The 26,374-nt window shown below is 37.2% G+C and overlaps 1 protein-coding gene across 2 annotated transcripts; it reads right to left on the bottom strand.

Annotated features, from left to right (window-relative positions):
* Positions 1-26,337, bottom strand: LOC149783251 (receptor-binding cancer antigen expressed on SiSo cells-like). 2 transcript variants are annotated; one of them, XM_089931466.1, is made up of 5 exons: positions 26,243-26,337; positions 24,029-24,229; positions 15,564-15,734; positions 11,736-11,819; positions 1-3,547 (listed from the first exon to the last, which is right to left on the bottom strand). In XM_089931466.1, exons 2-5 carry the CDS (start codon positions 24,206-24,208, stop codon positions 3,329-3,331), a joined length of 654 nt encoding a protein of 217 aa, XP_089787592.1. In that variant the 5' UTR covers positions 24,209-24,229; positions 26,243-26,337; the 3' UTR covers positions 1-3,328. The 2 variants fall into 2 exon arrangements, with proteins under 2 accessions (XP_089787592.1, XP_089787593.1); XM_089931467.1 differs by lacking the exon at positions 11,736-11,819.
* Between the last annotated feature and the right edge of the window lie 37 nt (positions 26,338-26,374).

Raw genomic sequence — 26,374 nt, 5'->3', positions numbered from 1 at the left:
TAATGTATACAAGATTTAATGATGAATCGTATATGTCTTCAATATCCCTTTACATAATGGCAACAAATGACACCAGTTTTTAACAATAAAAGGGAAGACATGTTTAAAACATATGCCTCCATACCTCACCCCTATTCACATCAGATAATAGAGATCACATTAAAAAAACTGAATTAAATTGTAAATATAAGACATCCCAGTCTGCACTGTATTCTATCTAAATGTAATACAGTACTACCTGTTTATCTTCACATCCTTGGGTCTGGGATAATACTGTTGACATAAGCAGCTGTCGAGACAAGTGTTATAGTGGGGGGGATGAAAAAATATAAATTTAGCATATATATGCACATGAATTTAGTCGGTATGGGGTAACTTTTCATCCGTGCATAAGATCTATACGTCGTGAAAATAATCAATTGAAAATTTAATGAAATGATGGCAAAACACAAAACCAGCTTGAAAAACACTTGCATACTGACAACTTTTGTGTAATTTTTGTACTATACACAATCCACTGTCAACGAACATGCCAGCAGCACATGGCCGCATGTGCATATAATGGCCTAGATTTTCGACTGCCTGAGACAACTAAGGTAAACTTAATAAGGATGCCAAGGGAAAATGAAAACAAACGTCACCAAGTTTTGAATTAAGCATAATACTTGAACTTTTGTAAAACACTCACAATTATGGAATAGACATGTAATTAAGAATATCCATAGCACATTCAATACATTAAATTTAAATTTAAATTTAAGGTAATTAAAATTATACCCTTTTAGCATTAGCCATTGTTAGCATACAGTTAGTATTTTCCGGCAGAAAACAAAACTTGTATGACAGAATTAATTTATTCCAATCTCCGATAACATTCAAAAATGCAACAATTGATCAGAATTGACTGCCATTATACAAATTTGGTATTGCCTTCATTTCATGAAGGGTGTGTTGTTTTTACAGAAGATTTTAGCTGACTTGTTTTCATGAAAGGTGCTTTGCTTTATTAAAGATTGTAACTGATCTGTTTTGATCAAAGATGCAATGTTTTATAAAAGATTGTAGCTGGGTTACATGCTATGTATTAAAGTCACTGCAAAAACCAAAGAAGACCAACAACAGAATTAAAGCCAGGGAACGACATCAAATAACTGCTGGCTTGTTGAGATAAACAATGAAAAAAAGCAAAGAATTTGTTAAAGCTGAGACAGAGGGCTTCTGTCGACAGGTACAGTTATTTTGTATAACTTGACGTTGACATAATCATAACATATTTGGTAGTAATAACAGACCACGGGACTGGGACTTTGTATTTTTGTTGACATAGACAGCTTGTTGACATAAGTAATGTCAACATAAGTGAGTAGTACTGTATATGAAACCTTTATTGCATTATCCCTTTACAGCAGGCATGTATGCAAAGTACAGTCCATAAAAGGATTTTACCTGCTTATTTACATCATAGGGTGTGGCTTTACACAAACTGCTTATCTGGCTTGTGCCCTGGAAGTTGCACATGTCTGCCTTACATGCTACAAGTTATATAAAATTTTGCAAGTAAGAAAACTTAAAAATTTCAAAAACATCAACTGGCATTTAATTGAAATGGCAGCCATCTCGAACATTCTAATTATCTCCACCCTATTATTGATAAGAGAATAGTAAATTTATTATTGTAAAAACAAACCAGTAGTTGAATATTCACAAAAATCAATGTCCAACTGTTGTTACGTTAGACACCAAGTAAAGATAAAATTAGTTTTTTTTCTTTTGTTCATTCTCTCTACCCTCTCTCTTTCTGTAAATGGACCCAGATTCCAGTTTAATCTGTGTCAGTGGCTTCCATCTTCACATTTATTTAGGTTAACGGTAGAAGCCTGGAATGCACAATTATGGGAAACAGTCTTGGAATCTTTTCTTTTTTTAAAAATAGACCTCTTGTGATACCTATCACTGCAGTCACTGACTATTCTTATTTCTTCTTTCAAAAGTGAAATTTGCTGTTGGTGTACTCACTTTTCAAGACTCATCTGTACATGATTTTATCTCAATACTGAAATTCTGAAAGGATACTTCACTCAGTCCTCTCCAAATGTATCCAAAGAATGAATGACTTTCCAAAAATTAACCACAACCCAAATATATTAAATTGACTAGTAGTATTTGTTTTAATGAAATCATTTCTGACAACCAGAAAGTGTCCTTCTACTGGTTTTGGGGAAACAAATAAGAAGCACATTTTTACATTTTGTTTAGTAGCTGCATCAATTGAAATCATGTCAAATATTCTTGATAAATTAAAGTGTTCAAAAGCTAGTAAGACAAATTTTGTGTAATATTCTTGTTCTATAAGATAAATACAGTTGAAAAATCTTTGTCATGGCCTTTGATACCGAACCTTAATTTGCTGAACTCATCTCTGATACTGTCAAGAAATACATAAATGCCATGTTTGGTTTAATCCATAATATTTATATAAAAAAAATGAGATATTGTCTTGGTACCATCAAGATTTTCTTCATATTATACAGTAAAATGGGTCTGATAAAAATCCATTCCTACTGGTTTGTGTTATTATGCTCTCAAGCCATCACAAAGAAATAGCAATGTCAAGACCTCTAACCTTGAACTCAATGTCAAAGCAACTACTATCAACATGTTTACTAAAGAAAAAAAAAAACCTACAATAATATACAAGGAAGATTAATTTCTGTATATTGACAAGTCTTTCTTTTCATTAGCACAATAAGAACAATAAATGCATGCTGTGACCTTTGATTTGAAGGTTAATATTTAAAGTTATTTACAATAACATGGACATATTTATGGTCACACTGGCACAATATTTATTCAGGACTAAGTATATATTGCAAGAGATGTCCTTATTAAAATGCCACGACAATATTCAATGACTAACATTATTAATTATCACAATCTTACATTGTATCCATCACTTCAAAAGAATTATCTTAATTTATGCACTGATATGATATTCAATACAAGGGGAAAAAACTCTTTTTCGTCAATCAATGAAGAGCATTTCAAGAAACAAGGTGGAATATAGCCTTCATAAGTATTAAACAGATTTTTATCAATTGTTAAAAATAACAAGACACAATGTCATTGACAAGAAATCATTTCTATCACCATCGACATATTCAGGTCCATGCTGGAATTTCCTTTTGGAATGAAACTCCATTCTTAGATTGGCAATCAATACCAGCAGTACATACCTCTTGTGAATTTGATAACATTAACATTGAAAGCCGTAAGCATTAATGTCGGCTGCCTTAATATTTTTCAAATATAAAAATATATTTAATAAGGATCACGATGAAAGTTTCACCGCAGAAAAATGTCCATCTTTTCTCTGAGATTTCATTGCTTCACGTTGTTGTTTTTTTCTTTGCTGTTCCAAACTCCGTTGTTGCCGCTCCAATTTTCTATTTTCTCGCATTGCCTCATCTGCTTGCCAGGATAAATCTTCCCCTGCCTCTTCCTCCCATGTGTTTGTTGTCTCATCCCACACCTCAAGGTCAGATCCTAGCTGAATTATCCAAAATAAACATCACATTTATTTTTCACTATTTAGAATACAAGTATTTTTAGTCACTGTAACATTTGGTGAATTTACTCCAAAATATGACCTTTGACCTTAAAATACCATAATGATAAAATATAAAAGTCATGACCTTTGACCTTAAAATCAATGTCAGAGTGCTGATTGTTAGTTTGTTTATTGGAATGCAATTCACTACAAAGTGTGGAACTGTAATAATGTACAAGTCATTGCAGTCTTAAGCATATTAAAATAGAAAATGCAAAGGATCAGCTCTGATTTGACCCCAAGGTCAATTAAGTTGGGTTTCAAATGCCTTCACAAGTACGTGCCTATATTAATGTTGCGATCAGCAACATTTTCAACGAGAACATGGTACATATTGCAAGAAGTGTTTTTAAAGAAAACCAAAAGTCAATGCAACCCGTTCAAGCAAAATTTTTATCAATAATAAAATTTACAAGATGGTTATTATGGTGTCATGTTGGAGGTCAGATGAACACATTTTTCATTCAGAACCAGCGATATGCTCATACAGCATTTTTTGGTGCAACCTTGTGGCAATATAATTGTCTGTTCATGGTTAGCAGCACATAAAGATTTTCACGAAGACCATCAAGACAATCAATGGATTAAGTTTGGCTTTATGGGGTTTAATGCCATTGTTTGGCAAAAGATAGGCTATAAAAAGTGACCAGTATATTTGGTGGATGGACTCCAAGAAGAGATACCAACCCACAGGAGGCTACTTGGAAGCTTTTCCACAAACCGAACTGCCTATGCCATGCCTCAAACTCACAGAGGAGAAACGTGTGACTGATCTGTAAAGGCAAGTGCCTTAGAGCTCTCAGCCACCAATCATTTTGGAGGTTAGATCTTCATCATTTGAGATATGAAGAACTATACAAGGCAAAATATATGAAGAACTATACACTGATGTTGATATGACTTTACCTTCAAAACCCATCAATATGACTATACTTTCAAAACCCATCAATATGAGTATACCTTTAAAACCCATCAATATGACTATACCTTCAAAACCCATCAATAAGACCATACTTTCAAAACCCATCAATATGACTATACCTTCAAAACCCATCAATATGACTATACTTTCAAAACCCATCAATATGACCATACCTTCAAAACCCATCAATTTATAAACTATACCTTCAAAGCCTGATGTTGGTGTGACTACAGCTTCAAAACCCATCAATGTGACTATACCTTCAAAACCTGATGTTGATGTGACTACAGCTTCAAAAACCATCAATGTGACTACACCTTCAAAAGCTAATGTTGGTGTGACTACAGCTTCAAAAAAAAAACAACTCAATATGACTACACCTTCAAAATCTAATGTTGGTGTGACTACAGCTTCAAAACCCCCTAAATATGACAACACCTTCAAAACCTAATGTTACTGTGACTACAGCTTCAAAACCCATAAATATGACTACACCTTCAAAACCTAATGTCGGTGTGACTACAGCTTCAAAAACCCCTCAATATGACTGAAGCTTCAAAACATAATCTTGCTGTGACTATACTTTCAAAACCCGTCAATATGACTACACCTTCAAAACCAGATGTTGATGTGAATACAGCTTCAAGACCCATCAATATGACTGAAGCTTCAAAACCCCTCAATATGACGATACTTTCAAAACCTGTCAATATGACTATGCCTTCAAAACCCATCAATATGACTATAACTTCAAAGACCGATGTTGGTGTGACTACAGCTTCAAAACCCATCAATATGACTGAAGCTTCAAAACACCTCAATATGACTATACCTTCAAAACCCATCAATATCACCATGCCTTCAAAACCCATAAATATGAATATACCTTCAAATCCAAAGAATATGAATGAGAATTTAAAACCCCTCAATATGTCTATACCTTCAAAACCAAGCAATGTGAATATACCTTCAAAACCAAACAATGTGTCTATACCTTCAAAGCCTGATTTTGATGTGACTACAGCTTCAAAAACCATCAATATGACTGTAGCTTCAAAGTCTGATGTTGATGTGACTACATGTAGATTCAAAACCACTCAATATGACTGTAGCTTCATAGCCATTCAATATGAATGAAGCTTCAAAACCACTCAATATGATTATACCTTCAAAACCCATCAATATGACTATAACTTCAAAACCTAATGCTGGTGTGACTACAGCTTCAAAAACCCCTCAATATGACTACACCTTCAAAACCTAATGCTGGTGTGACTACAGCTTCAAAAACCCATCAATATGACTATAACTTCAAAGACTGATGTTGGTGTGACTACAGCTTCAAAAACCCCTCAATATGACTACACCTTCAAAACCTAATGTTGGTGTGACTACAGCTTCAAAACCCCTCAATATGACTACACCTTCAAAACCTAATGTTGGTGTGACTACAGCTTCAAAACCCCTCAATATGACTACACCTTCAAAACCTAATGTTAGTGTGACTACAGCTTCAAAACCCATCAATATGACTATACCTTCAAAACCTGATGTTGGTGTGACTACAGCTTCAAACTCATCAATATTACTGAAGCTTCAAAAACCCAGAAATGTGACTATACCTTCAAAGCCTGATGTTGATATGACTACAGCTTCAAAAACCATTAATATGACTGTAGCTTCAAAACCCAGCAAGCTGACTATACCTTCAAAACACATCAATATGACTATACATTGTACCTACAAAACCCACCAATATGACTATACCTTCAAAACCCATCAATATGAATGAAGTCTCAAATCCCCTTAAAATGACTATACTTTCAAAGCATGATGTTGATGCGAGCACAGCTTAAAAAACCATCAATATGTCTGTAGTTTCAAAGCCTGATGTTTATGTGACTACAGCTGCTTCAAAAACCATCAATATGACACTAGCTTGAAAACCCATCATATGATCATACAGTGGAACCCCGCTATAACGCGATGATCGGGGTCCATAAAATCGGATCGCGTTAAAAGCGGGGTCGCGTTAATGCGGGGTTTTACAATATTTAACTTTCTTTCCGAGAACATATACGTGTATACATGTACAATGATCAAAAGTCGGCTTATCATCAGATGAATATTAACTGGAATGCATTAATTAAGATATATTCAAAATAATCGAAGGCTATTATATTTATAGGTTATTACTGTGCATTAAAAACATTTACTAATTTTTATTTGTTTGAACGATAATACAGATTGACCGATAATACCAGACTATCGCTATATCATGAAAAGTGTATCAACACCGTATGCTACCGTGCCGTCGTGGCATGCAGTTCATCCATAATGGATGTAATTTCATTGAAAATCGTACAGATTTAAAATATTCAATAATTTTGTAATAGTCTGAATTTGTCGTGTAAAATATAGGATGAACAAAATATTGAAACCATTTACTTGCCGTCTGATATCGTACGGTCATTGCATGCAGCTATTCCCGGGTCTACATACGGTGTCTGTACAAATTTCATACCGCTAAAATTTTATCATATGCGACAACTGCAAGAATAATTAACAATCAACGCATGATTTCAGCGTGCAAATAACTTTTATTTCAGATTTTGTGAACATCAAAAGAAACATGTAAAAACTGCTAAATTAATACTTCTTTTAAGTTGAGTAATGCCAATGATGTGTCGACGGATGCGTTATTATCTGCTACCATTCCCTTTATCATTTCACGGCGATAATTTTGTTTAAATACGGAAATTATGCCTTGGTCAAGTGGCTGGATTTCTGACGTAGTGTTTTTCGGGAGGTACGAAACTTTGATCTTGCCATCACTGCTGACAAGATTTTCCGCTGGGGGGTGGGCAGGGCAATTATCCAGCAGGAGGAGATCTTTTTCCTCCAGCTTGAGTTTTCGTAAATGAGCCCGAACATCTGGAACGAATGTTTTGTGAAACCAGTCGTCAAATATGGAGCTATTCATCCAAGCATTCTTGCTGTTAGTGTACTGGAATGGAAGTGCCTTCATATTTACATGATGAAAACATCTGGGAGCTTTCGATTTTCCAATCATCAGAGGTCTGACTTTGTGGCTGCCAGATTTGTTAACACAAAATAAGAGAGTCACTCTGTCCTTCCTCTTCTTGAAACCTTCTCGTTTGTGACTGTCAGTCTTGGTTGCAAGGGTACGATCGGGTAACATTTTATAACATTAACCAGTCTCATCGCAGTTGTAAACTTGGTCGGCTGTGTAGCAACCGACCTCCAGCAACTTTTTAAGCCCAATCGGGTAGGAATTGGCAGCCTCTTTGTCAGCGGAGCGGATTTCCCCAGACACAAGAACTTGGCTGATAGCGTGCCTTTTCTTGAATCTGTCTAGCCAGCCATTACTCGCCTTAAATTTGGAATCATCTCCATTGATACGGTGATCAAATTTCTCTGCTTGGGCTTTCAGAATTGGGCCAGAAATTGGAACACCTTCTGAGCGAGCTTGTACAAAAAATTGGTACAAAGCTGAATCTAGGACATTGTCATTAGCTAACTTAACCCTTTTACGCTGTAAACCAGTTTCCTCTTCAAGAATGTTGGGTAGACTACGGAGCTTTCCTTCATCTGTTTTCCACCCTCGCAAAGTGGACTCGCTGATTCCTAGATCTCTGGCAAGCTGAGTTTGTTGTTTGCACTTCTTTAGTTGATCTAGGGCATACAGTTTCTCTTTAGCAGAAAACGACTTGCGTTTTTGAACTTGCTTTTCCATAACAGTAAAATATTTTTTTATATAAGCAAACAACGTACACAGATAAAGCTCAATAACTAAGTAATGAAGGCCTGCAATGGTTACGAATCACTTTTTATATAAAACAAAATTAAGCTGAACGGATGTACAATTTCATACCCTTTTAATTTACAGATAATAAAGTGGATATTATTTACTTTCAACTGTTTGTTGTTTGATCACACCGCCAAGCACAGCATACATGTTGGCGGCTTTCGTCCTTTGATGTTTATTAAATTGTGCGACTCTTGTATCAACCACAACTTTGTCTGCTGCTTGGCTGTGATTGCAGTTAAATAAGAAGCCCATGTCGGCTATTGTTTGAGGAACGACTGTATACAGAATTCATGGAAGACAATCACAAAGACGATTTACTGGCTTTACTCATGGATCCGTAATAAGTAACACTTCCGATAATGTTTACTTCGGCTTAACAATTCAAAAACCTAATGAAACCAGTTTTCTCTTCTAGAGTAGAATACGGAGCTTCACCACAACCTGTTCAAATTGATAAATTTCAGAAGCCAAGCGTTGTACACACTATTTCTCGTACGTTATATATATCGTATTATTTTAGAATTCATACACGATCACTTCTCCAAAATCACTTAAAGAACCAGGATAAATTGTTAAGTTCCGATCGTTTATTATTAAAAGTCATACGCGAATTCTTCCACCAAATTATAATAAACGTATTACACACTATTTCTCGTACGTTAAACAAATATTTTCACGGTCCGATAAAAATACACGTAAATGAATTTCAAATTTCAGGAACCATGCCACGATCATATTATTTTAAAAGTCACAACTAATCTCATGCCCAAAATGAAGTTAATTTCTTGTTTTGTTTTTTTTTTACTTTTCTCCAAAATTTTTTTCTCCATGTGTGAATGAATATACGAAATTTCGGAAGCCATGCTACGACCGCGTTATATCCGAATTCGCGTTATGGCGGGGCGCGTTATAGCGGGGTTCCACTGTACCTTCAAAGCCTGATGTTTATGTGACTACAGCTTCAAAACCACTCAATATGACTGAAGCTTCAAAACCCATCAATACAACTATACCTTCAAAACCTGATGTTGATATGACTATAGGTTCAAAACCCATCAATATGACTATACCTTAAAAACGTGACGCTGATATGACTATACCTTCAAAACCTGATGTTGATATGACTATAGGTTCAAAACCCATCAATATGACTATACCTTAAAAACGTGACGCTGATATGACTATACCTTCAAAACCTGATGTTGATATGATTATAGGTTCAAAACCCATCAATATGACTATACCTTAAAAACGTGACGCTGATATGACTATACCTTCAAAACCTGATGTTGATATGATTATAGGTTCAAAACCCATCAATATGACTATACCTTTAAAACGTGACGCTGATATGACCATACCTTCAAAACCTGGAGATCTGATCAGTGTGATTTTCATTTAGGACCAATTAGATCTGACATGAAGTCTTTTAGTGACAATCCCATTCCTAGAAACATCCTTACATGAGAAGTACTGTATGGATATCTTCAAGACTGCTATAATGGCAGGCATACACGAGGTCTTATTAACACCATTTTCAGAAGAAGTAGTGACAAATATTTTCAAGACTGCTACTATGGCAGCCATACTTGAGGTCTGATCAACTCCATTTTCAGGAAAAGTAGTCACAACATTTTGTTGACTGCAACAATGGCAGCCATCTTGAGGTCTTATCAACACCATTTTCTGGAAAGTAGTGATACAATTTTGTACCTGTCTAATCTGTATCTATGTCAAAATAATTTTCTTACAGAGGAAAACATAACTGAAGCAAACAAAGATTTGTTACAATGCAAAATAATGAATGCAAGTCTTGAGACAAGAAAAGAATAATTATTTGTTGTGTTCCAAGACTTTATAGACATGTATGAAATATGGCAGGCTATACTATGGATAGGAAAAACCAACAAGACTCATGCCAAAGAAAAGAAATGTCTTTGTTTATAGAAAAAAGTTTCTATTTTTATGTAAGCTGTAATATGACATATATAAACAAAATTATAAAGTTTTACATCCTATGGATTCCTCAATTAGTACACAAGGGTTGCCAAATTTTATAATTGGGTTGCAACTTGACAGCTATCAGCAAAGCAATATGTAGTCTACCTTATCTTTAATAGCATAGACAAGGCACTTCTATTCCGACCTTTGTCTTTGCTATGAGTTCTTACAAATACCCTTTTCCCTATACAATGTATCTTGTGCAAAATAGATTTATAGTCATGACTGTTCTAAAGTTGTCATGTTTTGATAAAACAATGAACTCAACTTCATCTTGATATACTGTTCACTGAGTTATTAGGATTTAAAACAATGTAGAACACATGCCTGGAGTTTAATATGTAGCCTACAGGCCTGGGGTTTAATATGTAGCACACTGGCCTGGAGTTTAATATGTAACCCATAGCTCTGGTGTTTAACATGTAGCCTACAGGCCTGGAGTTTAATATGTAGCCTACAGGCCTGGAGTTTAATATGTAGCCCACAGGCCTGGAGTTTAATATGTAGCCTACAGACCTGGAGTTTAATATGTAGCCCACAGGCCTGGAGTTTAATATGTAGCCCACAGGCCTGGAGTTTAATATGTAGCCTACAGGCCTGGAGTTTAATATGTAGCCTACAGGCCTGGATTTTAATATGTAGCCTACAGGCCTGGAGTTTAATATTTAACCCACAGGCCTGGAGTTTAATATGTAGCCTACAGGCCTGGAGTTTAATATGTAGCCCACAGGCCTGGAGTTTAATATGTAGCCCACAGGCCTGGAGTTTAATATGTAGCCTACAGACCTGGAGTTTAATATGTAGCCTACAGGCCTGGAGTTTAATATGTAGCCCACAGGCCTGGAGTTTAATATGTAGCCTACAGGCCTGGAGTTTAATATGTAGCCCACAGGCCTGGAGTTTAATATGTAGCCCACAGGCCTGGAGTTTAATATGTAGCCTACAGGCCTGGATTTTAATATGTAGCCTACAGGCCTGGAGTTTAATATTTAACCCACAGGCCTGGAGTTTAATATGTAGCCTACAGGCCTGGAGTTTAATATTTAACCCACAGGCCTGGAGTTTAATATGTAATCCATAGGCCTGGAGTTTAATATGAATTTCTTTTTTAGCTAGAAGGACACGCTGATTGAGATATGTATTAGTCCTGATAAATCTTCACTTGATCTTTTCAAAAATGCTGACTGGTAACAACTAAAACTATACTACTCACTGGATTAATTACATTATGACAACTATTAGTGTGATGGGAAATTTTCTAGCCTTATGCTAGCAGACTACCACTAATTTCAAGCCCTAGCCCATGATATGCAATCTGACTGACCTATGGGCTATAAGCACAACACTGACAGAACTACTAACTGGCCTCCTACCTGCAGAATTGGTACATCTGTTTTCATGGCCAGCTTACTGGAAATGGCTGAGGTATTAACATCTTCCTTTGGTTTGATTAAAATCTGAAAAAAGGTAATGCTTTAAAAAGACAAGTGTTATGCAGAACCCAGAGTGTGACCTATGTCTGTGTTGATGTGTCCCCCCATCTGACTTTCAAAAACTATGACACTGTTGATACCACTTCTGTCAATGTGGCTGACATTATTGATGCTAGTGCTGCTTCAATGACTGACATTATTGATGCCACTGTTGCCACTGTGGCTGACATTGTTGATGAAACTGCTGTCAATGTAGCTGACATTGTTGATGTTAATGCTGCTACAATGACTGACATTACTGATGCCAATGTTGCCAACATGGTTGATACCACTGTTGCTGCTGTAACTTTCACTTAACAAAGTGATACCTGTATCTCATCACACTCAAGCAAGTGAGAAAACAATGACAATACAAAGCAAGTTAAATTAAAAATGACAAAACAAATCACAGGAGAATTGTGTTCAGTGGTTATAGGCTGTAAAAAAGAAAAGATAATAAAACTTGTGAGTAAAAATGAAAAATAATTAAAAGTCTAACCATTAGGTGAAATGGAATAAAAACCATGATAATGTAACATAATCTTTTATTATGCTTACACTACAGAGTATTCAAAGATAATTGCAGTGAAACCTTGTACAGAAATCATCACATAAAATATGACTTATCAAATGTCATCACAAAAAACCCGACTAAGCAGTTGATGTCATATAAAACTTAACAGATACCATCAAATAAAACCTGACTCAGCAGATACCACCAGACAAAATGTGACTTAGAAAAAGCCATCACATAAAACCTGGCTTAGTTGATGCCATCACATAAAACCTAACTTAGTACATGCCATCACATAAAACCTGGCTTAGTACATGCCATCACATAAAACCTGGCATAGGAGATGCCATCACATAAAACCTGGCATAGTAGATGCCATCACATAAAACCTAACTTAGTACATGCCATCACATAAAACCTGGCACAGTAGATGCCAACACATAAAACCTGGCATAGTAGATACCATCACATAAAACCTGACTTAGTACATGCCATCACATAAAACCTGGCATAGTAGATGCCATCACATAAAACCTGGCTTAGTACATGCCATCACATAAAACCTGGCTTAGTAGATGCCATCACACAAAACCTGGCATTGTACATGCCATCACATAAAACCTGGCATAGTATATGCCATCACATAAAACCTGGCACTGTAGATGCCAACACAAAAAACCTGGCATAGTAGATGCCATCACATAAAACATGGATTAGTTGTTGTTGTAGGATTTAATGCCATTTTTCAGCACACAATAGGCTATACATGGCGGCCAGTATTAATGGTGGAAGAAGAACCTAAGAAAACCCCTGAAAGAACCACCAACCCATGAGAAGCTACTGGCAAGCTTTCTCACATACCCACATTAGCCGAATCTGAGACTCAAACCCAAGCAGACAGAGAGGAGATGGCAGTGATCCGTAACGGAGAATGCTTTCGACCACTCAGCCACTTGGGACCCCTACCTGGCTTAGTAGATGCCATCACAAAAAACCTGGCTTAGTACGTGCCATCACACAAAACCTGGCATAGTAGATGGCAACACATAACACTTCACTTAGTAGATGCCATCACATAAAACCTGACATAGCAGATGTAAAATCAAATCTGGCTTTGCAGATACCATCACATAAAACCTGACATAGCAGATGTCAAATCAAACCTGGCTTTGCATATACTATCACATTAAACGCAGACTACCAGATGATGTTACAAAGAACTTAATGCAGCAGATGCCATCATATAAAACCTAACTGAGCACACACTGACAGATAGAACCAGAATTACTAGATACTGTCATACAAAAACTGATTTAGTATATGCTGTCACCACAAACAAAACTAAGCAATCGCATAAAACTTGTAATATGCTGTCGTACAAAACCCAAATTAGAAGATATTGTCACAAAAATCCAGACTTGGCAGATGCTGTTGCTTCAAATCTAGATTATCAGTCACTGTCACATAAAACACGATATAGCAGATGCTGTGATGTAAATTTTAAATAGCAGATGCTGTGATGTAAAACTTAAATAGCAGATGCTGTCACATACAAACTGACATGCTGTCATAAAAATCCAATTTAGCAGACACCTTAACATAAAGCTGACTTAGTAGACAGTGTCAACTAAAACCTACTTTAGCAGACAGAGTCAGATAGGGAATATTTGCTTATTAAGAACAATATTTATGGATACATGATCTTACCGAAGATAAATAACCTCTTAATAAAAGACCTTTGTACAGAATGCTCTAAATCCTCATTTATAGAAAGGTTTCACTCTGCAATTGTCTCGAATGGACTGCAGGACTACAAAAAATGAGAACCACTCCGGTGGCCTAGTGGTTAGAGCATCCACCTTGGATGCTGGAGATTGTGGGTTCGATCCCTGGCTGAGTCATACCAAAGACTTACAAAATGGTACTAAGAGGTGCCTTGCTTGGTGCTTAGCATTTGGTTTGTTTTGGGACTGGCCAGCCTGGTATCAGGATAATGTGACTGGGTGGGACATCATGCTACATGTCTGCGACATGATGCCCCAATGCTAGACATCAAAATAAACTGCCACAATACAGACATCGTAGCAATAAGACTTGTTGTTAAAGCTATGCTAAAAATCAAAATAACACACATATAAAAAATGAGCCCTTTTTAAATATCCTTTGCCAAAGTGAATCCATTTATGCAAATGTATGGTTGTAATATTTATAGTGCCTCTGACTTTCTCTTGATTTTATTGTTGTCAGTCACAGTAAGAGTCCAAATGTTATCTATATACAGTGAAACCAATTTAAGCAGACAACTATGGATAAAAAAATCCTGCTCATTCTTAAGTCCTGTATAATGGACTCCTGCACAAAACAACATGTTTTGAAGCTCTGTATAAAAGTTGCATGCACATAAAAATAATACATGAATTTACGAAGCCCTGTATAACGGACTCCTGCACAAAACAACATGTTTTGAAGCTCTGTATAAAAGTTGCATACACATAAAAATAGTACACGTATTTATGAAGCCCTGTATAAATGGCTGCTGCAATTAAAGGACTATTTTAAAATCCTATTTCTTGTGCATTTCCTCTCTACTTCAATGGCATCTCTCCATGACATATAAAGTTTTGGTCCCTTGAAGTGTTCATTATGGACAGATTTCACTACAAATCTAGCTCCAATGCAAGAAAAGCCATGATCCTGCATTCATAAGACTTTTCAGTTTTGAGTGTACCCACCTGGAGTTGTGCTGAACATAATTTACCTTTTGGGGTTTTATGATAGCTGCTGTGATACATAACATGAATTACCTTTGTGGATTTTCGAACAGCTTGGAGTTGTGCTGAAAATGATATACCTTTATGGGTTTCCTGATAGCTGGACTTATACATAACACGATTTACCTTTTGGGGTTTTCTGATAGCGGGAGTCATATGTAACATGATTTAAGTTTTGGGGCTTTTTGATAGCTGGAGTCATGTAACATGATTACCTTTTGGGGCTTTTTGATAGCTGAAGTCATATGTAACATGATTTACCTTTTGGGTTTTTTTGATAGCTGGAGTCATATGTAACATGATTTACCCTTTGGGGCTTTTTGACAGCTGGAGTCATATGTAACATGATTAACTTTTGGTTTGTTTTGATAGCTGGAGTCATATGTAACACGATTTACCTTTTGGGGTTTTCTGATAGCTGGAGCCATATGTAACATGATTTACCTTTTTGGGTTTTCTGATAGCTGGAGTCATATCCTGGAAATAGTCAACATCAGGTTCTGGTTCTACTGACTGTGAAGGAGATCTCTGGTAATTCTGGGTGGCTTTGGATCGCTGATGATTACTAGTGCTGCCATTTGCTTCCCACGAATCCCATGACCCAAGTTCAGGATACTGTCAACAAAAAAACCCCTAAAAATGTGTTCAGTGAAAATGAATGCAGCACCACAGTGCCGAAAAACTGAATCAAACACAAAATCTAATCAAGATCTGATGGACAGATGGAAGGATGAACAGACGGAAATGGATAGACAATGATAGCACTATATGTCTAATGACCAAGAAGAATTTCCAGGAATTCTAGAGAAGCAGATTCCTTCTGTCCTTTTTGAAAATTACTTCTGAACACTAAAATTATCTCTGATACTCTTGAGAATCACCAACATACCAAATTTGGTGGTAGTAAAATTATTTTCTTACATGTCGGCTTCACACCTTGAGAAGGTACTCTCATGGTTCTTGACCTTGAGTAAGATATCATATTGCAAAAGTCATTCAACTTGTTTCAATTAATGTCAGGATATTTATTTAAACTTGGTTACAATTTTAATTTTTACATTTTGGACAAAACGATCCCAAAGTTATTGAAGTGACTTCATCAGATATTCATAAAATGGGTAAAAATAGAATAAAATCCATTCGAATTTGTTTGTGTCATTATGCTCACTAGCCATAATAGTTAAAAACTGGAGTCAAGAACTTTAACCTTTAAATCAATGTCCGAGTGCTGAATATCAACTTGTTTATTGGAACACTATTAAATACAATGTCTGGTCTAATTCACTTGTAAATGTACAGTCTCTGTGCTTATATGTCCAGTTAAGACCTCTGACTTGATTCCGTTGTAAATTAGGTCCGTTTTTCAAAACTCGTGCAGCTTTGTTGTGGTCATTTACACCATTTTCATGCAGAATGAGTTGAAAATTGTAAGAAGTATTTTAGCAAAAACCACATGTCAATGCCATCATAAAACCACGAGGAGTTGTGATAACAAGATTTTCAAGACTGAAACAATAGTGCCAGCTTGGAGGTAAGATGTACACCATTTTCAATCAGAATCGATCATATATTGCTATAATTTTGTTTCAGTGAAAACCCTAAGTTCACAAAAAGTACTGATAGCCAAATAAAGTTTTCTGGATGACCATCAAAGCAGCCATTTTATGGACTGGATAAGCATCATTTTAATACTGGGGAAACTATTTTTTCTGCAAGAAAGAGATGTCTATTTAAACCAGGGGTCTCAAACTCAAACCATACTGATGGCCGTATGGTAACAGTTTCGATGGCCCAAGGGCTGCACCACCTATGTTATCACTCATGACAACTTGTAATGCCAATCATTTTGTGAGCCACAGGATACAACTTGGCAGGTCACATGTGGCCCATGGTCTGCATGTTTGAGACCCCTGATTTAAACATTATTTTAATATGCTGATCATCTTTCACATTTTGGGATGCAACACTGGCATGATTTTCATTCTAAACCAATAACATTATAGTTGAAAGTGTTTTTTGTATAAAAAAAGCATGCCAATATGACCATCCAACAAATAGTTTGTGAAATCCCATGCTGATATTATCCCTTTAAGAGGAATAATGATTCAAGAAGGCCAACATTGATCAGAGCACCATTTATTTAGGATCAAGTTGTCATAAGAAGTCTGGCAGTGAAAACTATCAATAGGACTATCTGCTCTAGTTTTGGCTCATCTGATTAGCACCATTTTCATACAACTACATGTACATCAAAAATAACATGATGCAATAGCTGGATGGCAAATTCAAAGGCTCTGACTCGTGGCCAGATGGGAAAATGTACTGATATTTACAGTGATTGAAGTCAGAAAGACCCAGAGATGTACATGTGGTCATTTATAAAAGTACATCAAATAAACAATCTTAGCTTTCATTATTGTGTTCATTTCCGAATGTATCGGAATAAGCAGTGCATGAGAATCAAGACATGTTGAGACTTAGACAAAATGCCATTCGTAAATTTGGATAAGTATTCTGGGTTTAAATGGCAAACTTACGAAGATTGTAACGAGATTCAGAAGAGTGCTAAAGCTGCTAGAATTGATAGTTTGGATAGGAGAGTAGCTAAGTGTAAGAAAGTGTGATGCCTAGCTTAGTGTTTGGAATAAATCCTTACTTGGATTGACAAAATTCAGCATCATTCTGATGGATGAACAAGAACTATTTAAGAGGTACATTGGCTGACCATACTTTTTAAAAAAAATGCCCCTCGCCTTAGCCCGGTTAGTTGTAGTGTTGTAGCGAAATGTATTCATCAAGGCATCAGTAGCTAGGCCTAGTTTTGATATCAATTACATTGACAAACAAACTCTTGCCCATTCACAAGCATATGTTTTGATAGCTGATTGACCATTAACCCTTTTCCTAGTAAGGTAGCAGCTATCAATTTCCTGCATGATATCCTTTGATGATAAAACATACAAACATGTGTTTTAAGATCAGAATCGGTGATCTGGATATATATTAACTGCCTCTTGTACACTACTGCATCATAAAATTAGTTTGAAACTATAAGTGAACCAGTAGGCCTAACGGGAAATAATGGCAGACATTGCTAAAGTCTGGGATGTACCAGTTTATTAGATTGTTTGTTTTCATAAATCAACGGGCAAATATTTTCACAAAAATACACAAATCATTGAAAGCAAACCCAAGGTATTTTTTAAAATTAAAGATGAAACTTTAAAGTGCAAATTATGTAGGTCAGAAACATATGGGACAATGCTATGTTGTGGAATTCGCAAGATGCGCTTTAAGGTCTAAGCTGTTTTCTGACTTGACACATATTTGCGAAAATATGTGTGTCCCGGAACCAACAAGCAAAGATGTCACCCACCAGAAGTCATCCATCTTCTAAACCCAAAGGAAAGGAAAGGAATGGACTGCCTCCTCGTTTAGTCAAACATAAGGACATGTTGTATGTCCTGTTCGAAGCTTCTCCACCCATGCGAAAAAAATAAATCAAACCGCCTCCAAAGATGTCATCGATACCGTGTGCGAATGTTGTTTGAACGTCTTGAAAGGCACGGTACCTTTGTCTAAATACCAGAAACAATGTTTAGCCAAGCATCGTCACATTCTTCGCCAAATGGTTCAAAAGAAAATACCCATTCGTCAAAAGAACAAGATGACTCTATTGTTAGGACCCTTGCTGAAAGGAGTATTGGGAACCATGCTGGGAGGACTCATGGGAGCAACATAAAAGGGCCCCTGAGTCCAAAAATCTCAGATGTGACACTTCAAATCGAATGGAAGGACGAAAACTGGCTTTAGTGCCTTGCAAACGATGGATGGAATACCATCGTTGGCAAGAATAACGAACCCCGCATTGCCTCCCAATCTAATTTTGACCCAGATGTCCCAGTTACTACAGGAATTGCAGTCACTGATGGATCACCACGATTTGTCTGAAACAAAAAAATCGCAAAAGTACGGTCAACTCTTGCAACAACTACAACTCTTTCACCAGAAACCTTTAGATGAAACAGGTCTACCCAATCTGAAAAATTTTAAATCCTTGATGAAAAGTCCATCACCCATGCCACTTCCCCCCAGTGGTCATGAGAGACACGAATGCCTGAAGAAGATGATGTACGAGAAGTCATTCAAACGCTGTCAGCAGCTCCCATTTCTACTAAGTTTTCAGCGTTTTTGTTAACTCCTTCCCCCGCACTGAAACGAAAAGAAATGAAAGCTTGGGTTAAAAAGATGATGTCCGATCCTCCTTCGACAGAAGTGAAAAAGAAAGAAGGGAAACCAGAAGTGAAAAAGAAAAGAAGACCAAAGTCATTCTATTACCACCTCAACCACTAGCTTCGACTTCTACTCTCATGGCCCATCGGACATGTAAAGCCGTTTCCAAGCCACCCTTTCGCCCTGTTTGAAGTAGCACCAGCAAAGAGTGGGTGACTTATTAAAAATGGAAAAGATGTTAGCCAGCATTTACTACAATCCTTCCCATCCTGCAGGTTACGGAGGAGTTCAGAAATTGTATCGTGCTGCCAAAACTCGACTGAAAAGTCTCCATTTACCCTAAGTGCAACGATGGTTACAAGAACAAGCTACCTACACTTTACACAAACCTATTCGACAAAACTTTTCCAGAAATCGCATTCGAGTGGAGGGCATCGATCATCAATGACATGCAGATTTAGCTGATGTCTCTCATTTGGCCAGCTACAATTGTGGCCACAAATATTTGTTTTGTGTCATCGGTCTTTTCCAAATTTGCCTGGGTCATGCCATTGATTTCCAAATCGAGCAGTTTGTTAGTGCGAGCCCTCCAACTGATGTTGAAACAAAGCGGTCGTCACCCTTTTTGATGGCAAACTGACATTGGCACCGAATTTCTGAACCAAGCTTTCCAAAAAGAATTAAAGAAACATGACATTAATTTTTTCACCACTGAGAATCCCGAAACCAAAGTTAGCAACGTGGAACATTTTCAATGTACCCTGAAAGAATGCATGTGGAAATATTTTACACATCACCACACTCTCGAGTACATTGACATCTTATCCCACCTAGTCCGAGCGTACAACCAATCTTACCATCGAAGCACTGACTGTGCCCCCCAAGAAGTGACTCCCGACAACGAAGTAACTGTTTTCGAGCGACTGTTTGGTACGTCCCCAATGGTGGAGTCTTGGCTGTAGGACATTGGGTGCCCATTGGTAAAACCAAACGCACTTTCGACAAAGGTTACATACCCAACTGGACCACCAAATTGTTTCGTGTCACTGGATGAGTGCATGTCCATCATCATGCCGTCTATAAATTGGAAGACATGAACGGGGAAGTGTTAAAATGAATGTTTTACTTGCCCAAGTTACAACGTGTCACCAAAAAAAGAAGACGTGTACGAGATTGAAAGCATTCTCGAACGAAGAACCCGTGAAGTGGGAAAACCACATGTCAAAGAAGTCAAACAGAGTGGTTTGGAAATGATATCCTCCCAGTTTTGATTCTTGGATCGATGCTTCACAAGTCATCGACTATAAAAGGAAGTGACTATCATGTCTTTCCATACAGCCTCAGCTCCTGTTACCACTACAGTAACAGCTCCTTCACCCAGTTCTTCTCTGCAAGATCTACAAGAGCAACCCTTGTGATTGTGGTGTGGAGAACGTGTGCCTAAAACTCAAATCGTTTTTTTCTGCCAAATCTTTGTGGTGTATTGTGTCTTCGTTGTGGCCATTGCCAATCTGAGTTTGCAACAAGGAGACAAACAATTGTGGACCATTTTATTGAGCAGTTGCATCGGTTACCTTCTTCCCAATCCGTCCCTGAAATACTCCTCAAACGGGAACAAAGGAAATCTTGCATCCAGTGTCAGTCACCACTCCTACAACAGCAACAACACCAACAACATTTTGGACTGAGACACTCCTCTGACTTCTAGTAACCCCTCGGACAGCAGAAAGCAGAATTATGAACAGCAACAATCAATTTTACTTAACCTTACCCAGTGACAGTTCCATGGAGGTATTTCCCGAAAACATGTGCTGTTACACAGCCAAATTACCTCAGGCCATCCAATTAGATCACGAAGCCCATTGGGAAGTGGCTTTGGTGGAAATTATTTACCCAACACAAATCAAAAACATCACCGAAACTCAAAACACTTTTGAAGTCGAAGTTCTAGATGAAACAATGCAACAAACCATGATTAACACTAAACGACATCAGAAATTCACTGCATATTGACCATTATTCAGCACTTCTACTACATTGCACATCTACGAGTTTAAATATAATGCAGGCCATTATTTTAGAGGTCAACATCTGGTAGACGCGATTGCTGACAAATTCAATGCAGTATTTGACAAAGTTCTGATCACACTAAATAAACGTGTCACCATCGAGTACCCAAAAGTGGCTCATCGCCTAATGATCAAATCTGAAAGTGAGGAAAACGTATAGTATTAGATTTTGCCCTGCATTGTATGACATTTTGGGAGGGGAACTCAAGATGTTCAAGGATGTCAAGAACATAAGAGATATGCCAACCAATTTCAACAACCTGGATTTTGGAAGATAATTTCGTTTACCGGTAGAACTGAACCAAGGACTCAATTTGATCTTTGTGTACACCGATGTGGTGGAGTAAAACGGGGGGGACACACCTCCGTATCGTTATGTGTCATTCCTTTCAAAGTGGATTCTGCCACGAACACTAACAAGGAAGGTGTAAATACCTATCACATTCACCACGAATTTCTACATCCTCATTATTTGTCCCTCAGTAATTCGTATTTTGACACTGTCAACATTGCTATAAAAGGAGATCTGGGACAAAATATTCCATTCACCAAAGGGAAAGTCACAGTGAAACTCCATTTTCGAAAAAGGATTCTCTAACGACTCGTAAGTCATGTATCCAGTTTACCAAGGCATCACTTGACAACGAGGACACGGATTAGGAGATATGTTGAAATCAGCCTTTTGTTCGGTGGCCCCAGTTTTGAAACCGATGGTGACACAAGGATTGCACGCTTTGAAAGATGCCGCCTTGACGCAAGGCAAAGAATTTCTCCAAAATGTCATCATCGACAAATAAAACCCTAAAGAAGCATTCTTCAGAGCAGGCAAAAATGTCTTGTTGCAAACAGGCAAAGACATTTTGTGCCGGCGATAAACTCCTATAAATGCCCTGCACGCTGCCGAATCAGGTATTCCTGCTTCCCTGACGACAGAGCAAGGACAAGGCAGAAAGAGACGAAGAAGAAAACACCCCTTCAGAATCCTTCATACTCATAAGCTAGAAAGACTAAGAAAAGAAGAACCGTCAGATACTTAGACGTTCTTGATTATTAAAACAATACAGAGACAAAAGATGATGCACAGAGAGTCTTGTGCCTGTTTCAAGTCAGAACTGGATATGTATGTCATGTTACCCACCATGATGACGATGCAAGAATCCCAATGGGTCGAATTTCACCCATTTCCTCTTTGACAGCCTCAGCTCCCATCGAATCTGAAATTAAAGGACAGCCTGAAGATTACATCGATCTGAATAGTAGTTACTTGTACCTGAAAGTCAGCGTGATCGAAACGACAGACAATACTAATCCAGATGAAGACAATACGGTAGCACCGTCAACAAGTTCATGCATTCCTTGTTCAGCAAAGTGGATTTGTACTTGAATAACAAGCTGGTCAACAGCAGCATGGATACTTACCCTTACCAAGCGTACCTGGAAAATCTCTTGACGTACGGAATAGAAGCCAAGAACACTCATCTGGATGTCTATTTGGTACAGAAACCTGACACAGCAGGCAAAAAAAGTGATATAGCTGGTAAAATGAGGGATTTGTCACCCATCGACAGAAACTGCTTAAAGTGGGTAGTTTAGAACTGATGGATCATTTGCATTTAGACATGTGGTTGCAAGAAAAGTATTTGCTGAATGGTGTGGATGTCTGCTTGAGACTCAATCGTAGCAGTACTGCTTTCCATTTGATAATTGATGATCCTACCAAATACAAAACTGTCATCAATGAAGCTCGACTCTATGTAAGATGTATGGAAGTGTTACCTAAAGTGGGAAACGACATCAGTCACACTTTGAGCAGAGCGACTGCCAAGTATCCGATGTGTGGCGTGGAAGTGAAAACTTTCACCGTTCCCAAGAGTCACAGACCCATGATCAAAGATCATCTGTTCCATGGACAGTTACCCAAACGTTTAATCCTAGGCATCGTTGAGAATTCAGTCTTCAACGGAGCTGCCAATAAAAATCCTTTCAACTTTGAGTACTTCAATGTGTCCAAAATTGAAGTCAGTCGCAGTGGCAAAACCTTGTGTACCAGATCCTTTGAACTTGTCTTTAATGTTAATGAAGAAGAAGAGATAAAGAAGAAGACCAATTACTTGAGATTGTACTTATCCCTGTATGAAGCCACCGACCAGTTACGGACCAACACCAGCGGAGAAAAAACAGCAAATCAGATACTATTTGACCATTGCCTAAGTTTACTACAAGGACATAGACAAATGAATAAACCATAAGTTTGCAGTCCTGTGGATGGACTGTTGTAATGAAGCTATATTAAAGTTAGTGATTACATTAGGAAAACCTCTCCATCTAAAAATGTATGCACTCACCTAGGGTTGATACAATGCCATTTGAATGTGATGGTCACTAGGGTTGATACAATGCCATTTGAATATGATGGTCACTAGGGTTGATACGATACCATTTGAATATGATGGTCACTAGGGTTGATACAATGTAATTTTAATATGATGGTCACTAGGGTTGAAATGATGCCATTTTAATATTATGAATACTGATCTGTATTGGTTCCACTGTTCTTGTTGTTGTGCAATGAGAACAAAGTGAGGGATTTGTAAATGGAACTTTTACCTGATGTGAAGATGGCAAGGGATCAGATACAGTCTCTACAGCAGGATAATGGTTTGTAAGTGGCAGTACTGTATCAGACAGTCTCCGTTTCCTCCTGCACACAAGTCTCTTCAGTGGTGCAAAGACAATGAAGATTATACCAAACACTTTCTTCACAACATTCCACACAACTTTCAACATCTTTCACCTTTAGATCACAAACTGAAAAAGAACATGAACAGATCCAAAAACTTCTTTCCTCACTCATTGTGTCTGGATGTTGTAAGGGGCCATCCATTTAGTATGTATGCATGGAGGGGGGAGGGGGTTTAACCCAAATGCATATACTTTTGTATCCCAATTGAGCTAATTGCAGATGTGTGTCTGACCTGAAGCACTAGCTTGCAAATGCAGAACCCACTGTTTCCAGCTGAAAACTTATATGATTGAATGATCGACTCAACAAATGTTAAGTGTCCAAGCTGAGTCCCATATTTAGTCGACTGTAGGTGTTTCTTTCATACAACCGATATTTTTCTCTCATGCACCGCACATGACACCTGTTTATAAACACACACACATATATATATATTTATTTATCTACTAGTAAATTTCCACTGAATACCTTCATATGTAGCAATTAATATTTTAAGATTTTCTATTAAAATCCATCTAACATGCATGCTTTACTACCATCTCTGGTTTTTAAATATTCATCTATTTATGTTACTGTTAATGACTCTAACTGACCTTACGCCAGAAGGTAGATCGCTCCGCCTACCGAACACGTGACTTGACCTCTGTGAATCACTCTAATTTATGGAGTACTCATTTTTGTAGTTAATGTGGCTACAATAGACCACAAATTTAAACTCGCAGCAAAATATTTACCAAGCTGGTATTTAAAGTGCCTAGCTAGGGCCTCCCTCCCCAGCTATATCAGATGGTGACGTGTCACTAGTTTGTGTGGTTCTTTTAATACTAGTGGTATTTATATTGCTGAGAAACATATAGCAGGATATATTTATGAAAGCTGATGGAAATTTACTGATTACAATATATTTATCTGTTAAATTTAATACACTTGAAAGTTCTATACTAATTCAATGACTCAGACATTACACATGAATTGTGTCATTATTTTGCATTACTTCACAAAGAAAATATTATATCCAATTATAATAATTCATACTCACTGAACCATTGTGAAAGGTAAGGATATTAAGTGTGATGACTAAATGACCAATTAAAATACTATGTAGAAGAAATGATACCTACAACTGCAACAAGCTGAATGAAATATTGGGCTCACAATATGGTACTGAAAATTACAATGCATCTTCTGATAAACTGATTTTCAGTTCACCAACAGGGGGACTATTCCATTTTGTGTGATCATAACTATGTCAACTGATATCAAGAGAAGATGGTCTGGCATTACTTAAATGTGTGGCATGAAGTCAAACTCTTTGTAGGCATAAATAGCCAAATGTCTGAACTAAACATTGGTAACAAATATATTACACTATGCAAAGTGTGTGTGATCTGGATTCTGAATGTAGCTTTAACAATGTTTCTGTCACATCGCTACGATGTATGCAGTGGGGCAATTTATAGTGATGTCTAGCACTGGGGCATCATGTCACAGACACGTAGCATTATGTCCCGCCTAGTCACATTATCCTGACACCAGGCCGACCAGTCCTAACACTAACCTCTTAATGCTGAGCGCCAAGCGATGCAGCTGTTAGTACCAGTCTTCTACGCAAAGTTGAAATATCGGCGTTGATTCTTAATCAAGTAATGCAAGATGAGAGATTATACAGTACAAGTATGATTTGTATTTAAATTGTACGCAACGATATGAGTCAATGTGAACGTAACTATCCAAATATTTAACACGGGGTGTGAAAGCAAGAAACTGCCCCCCACCGAAAAAGGTTAATATGATATCTTTCCGTATGCACATACGTTTCTCATTTTTTTCTAAACCTTCATTGTCTAACGCAATAAATATCTTTTGGTATATCCTAAACAATTCTATCATTTCTTTCCATCACCGAACCGGCATCTGTCTCTGACGCTGACACCTGTTTACTAGTTGCACAAGTTGAATATTATATACATGAACATAAGGTCTATCTTATGTATACGTCATCATTGACTACTTCTTAGGTAAATAAAAATTTATTAAGCGGCATAATTATCTTTAAAAATAATGTTTAAGTCGAATACCTTTCACATATGTTTGTTAAGCCATACAGTATTTTGTTTTTGTTGGAAATCCCGTGAAATCTCGCGTGAATTCCATTACATGGACTGGCTTGCAAAATTGCATTTTTGACCTAATAGTGCTAAAACGCAATT

This window comes from Sinohyriopsis cumingii, chromosome 14 (assembly GCF_028554795.1).
Source record: "Sinohyriopsis cumingii isolate HCF-2022 chromosome 14, ASM2855479v2, whole genome shotgun sequence".
Lineage (NCBI taxonomy): Eukaryota > Metazoa > Mollusca > Bivalvia > Unionida > Unionidae > Sinohyriopsis > Sinohyriopsis cumingii.
Note: the sequence above shows the minus strand (reverse complement) of the source record. Positions and strands in the feature narration are given on the sequence as shown.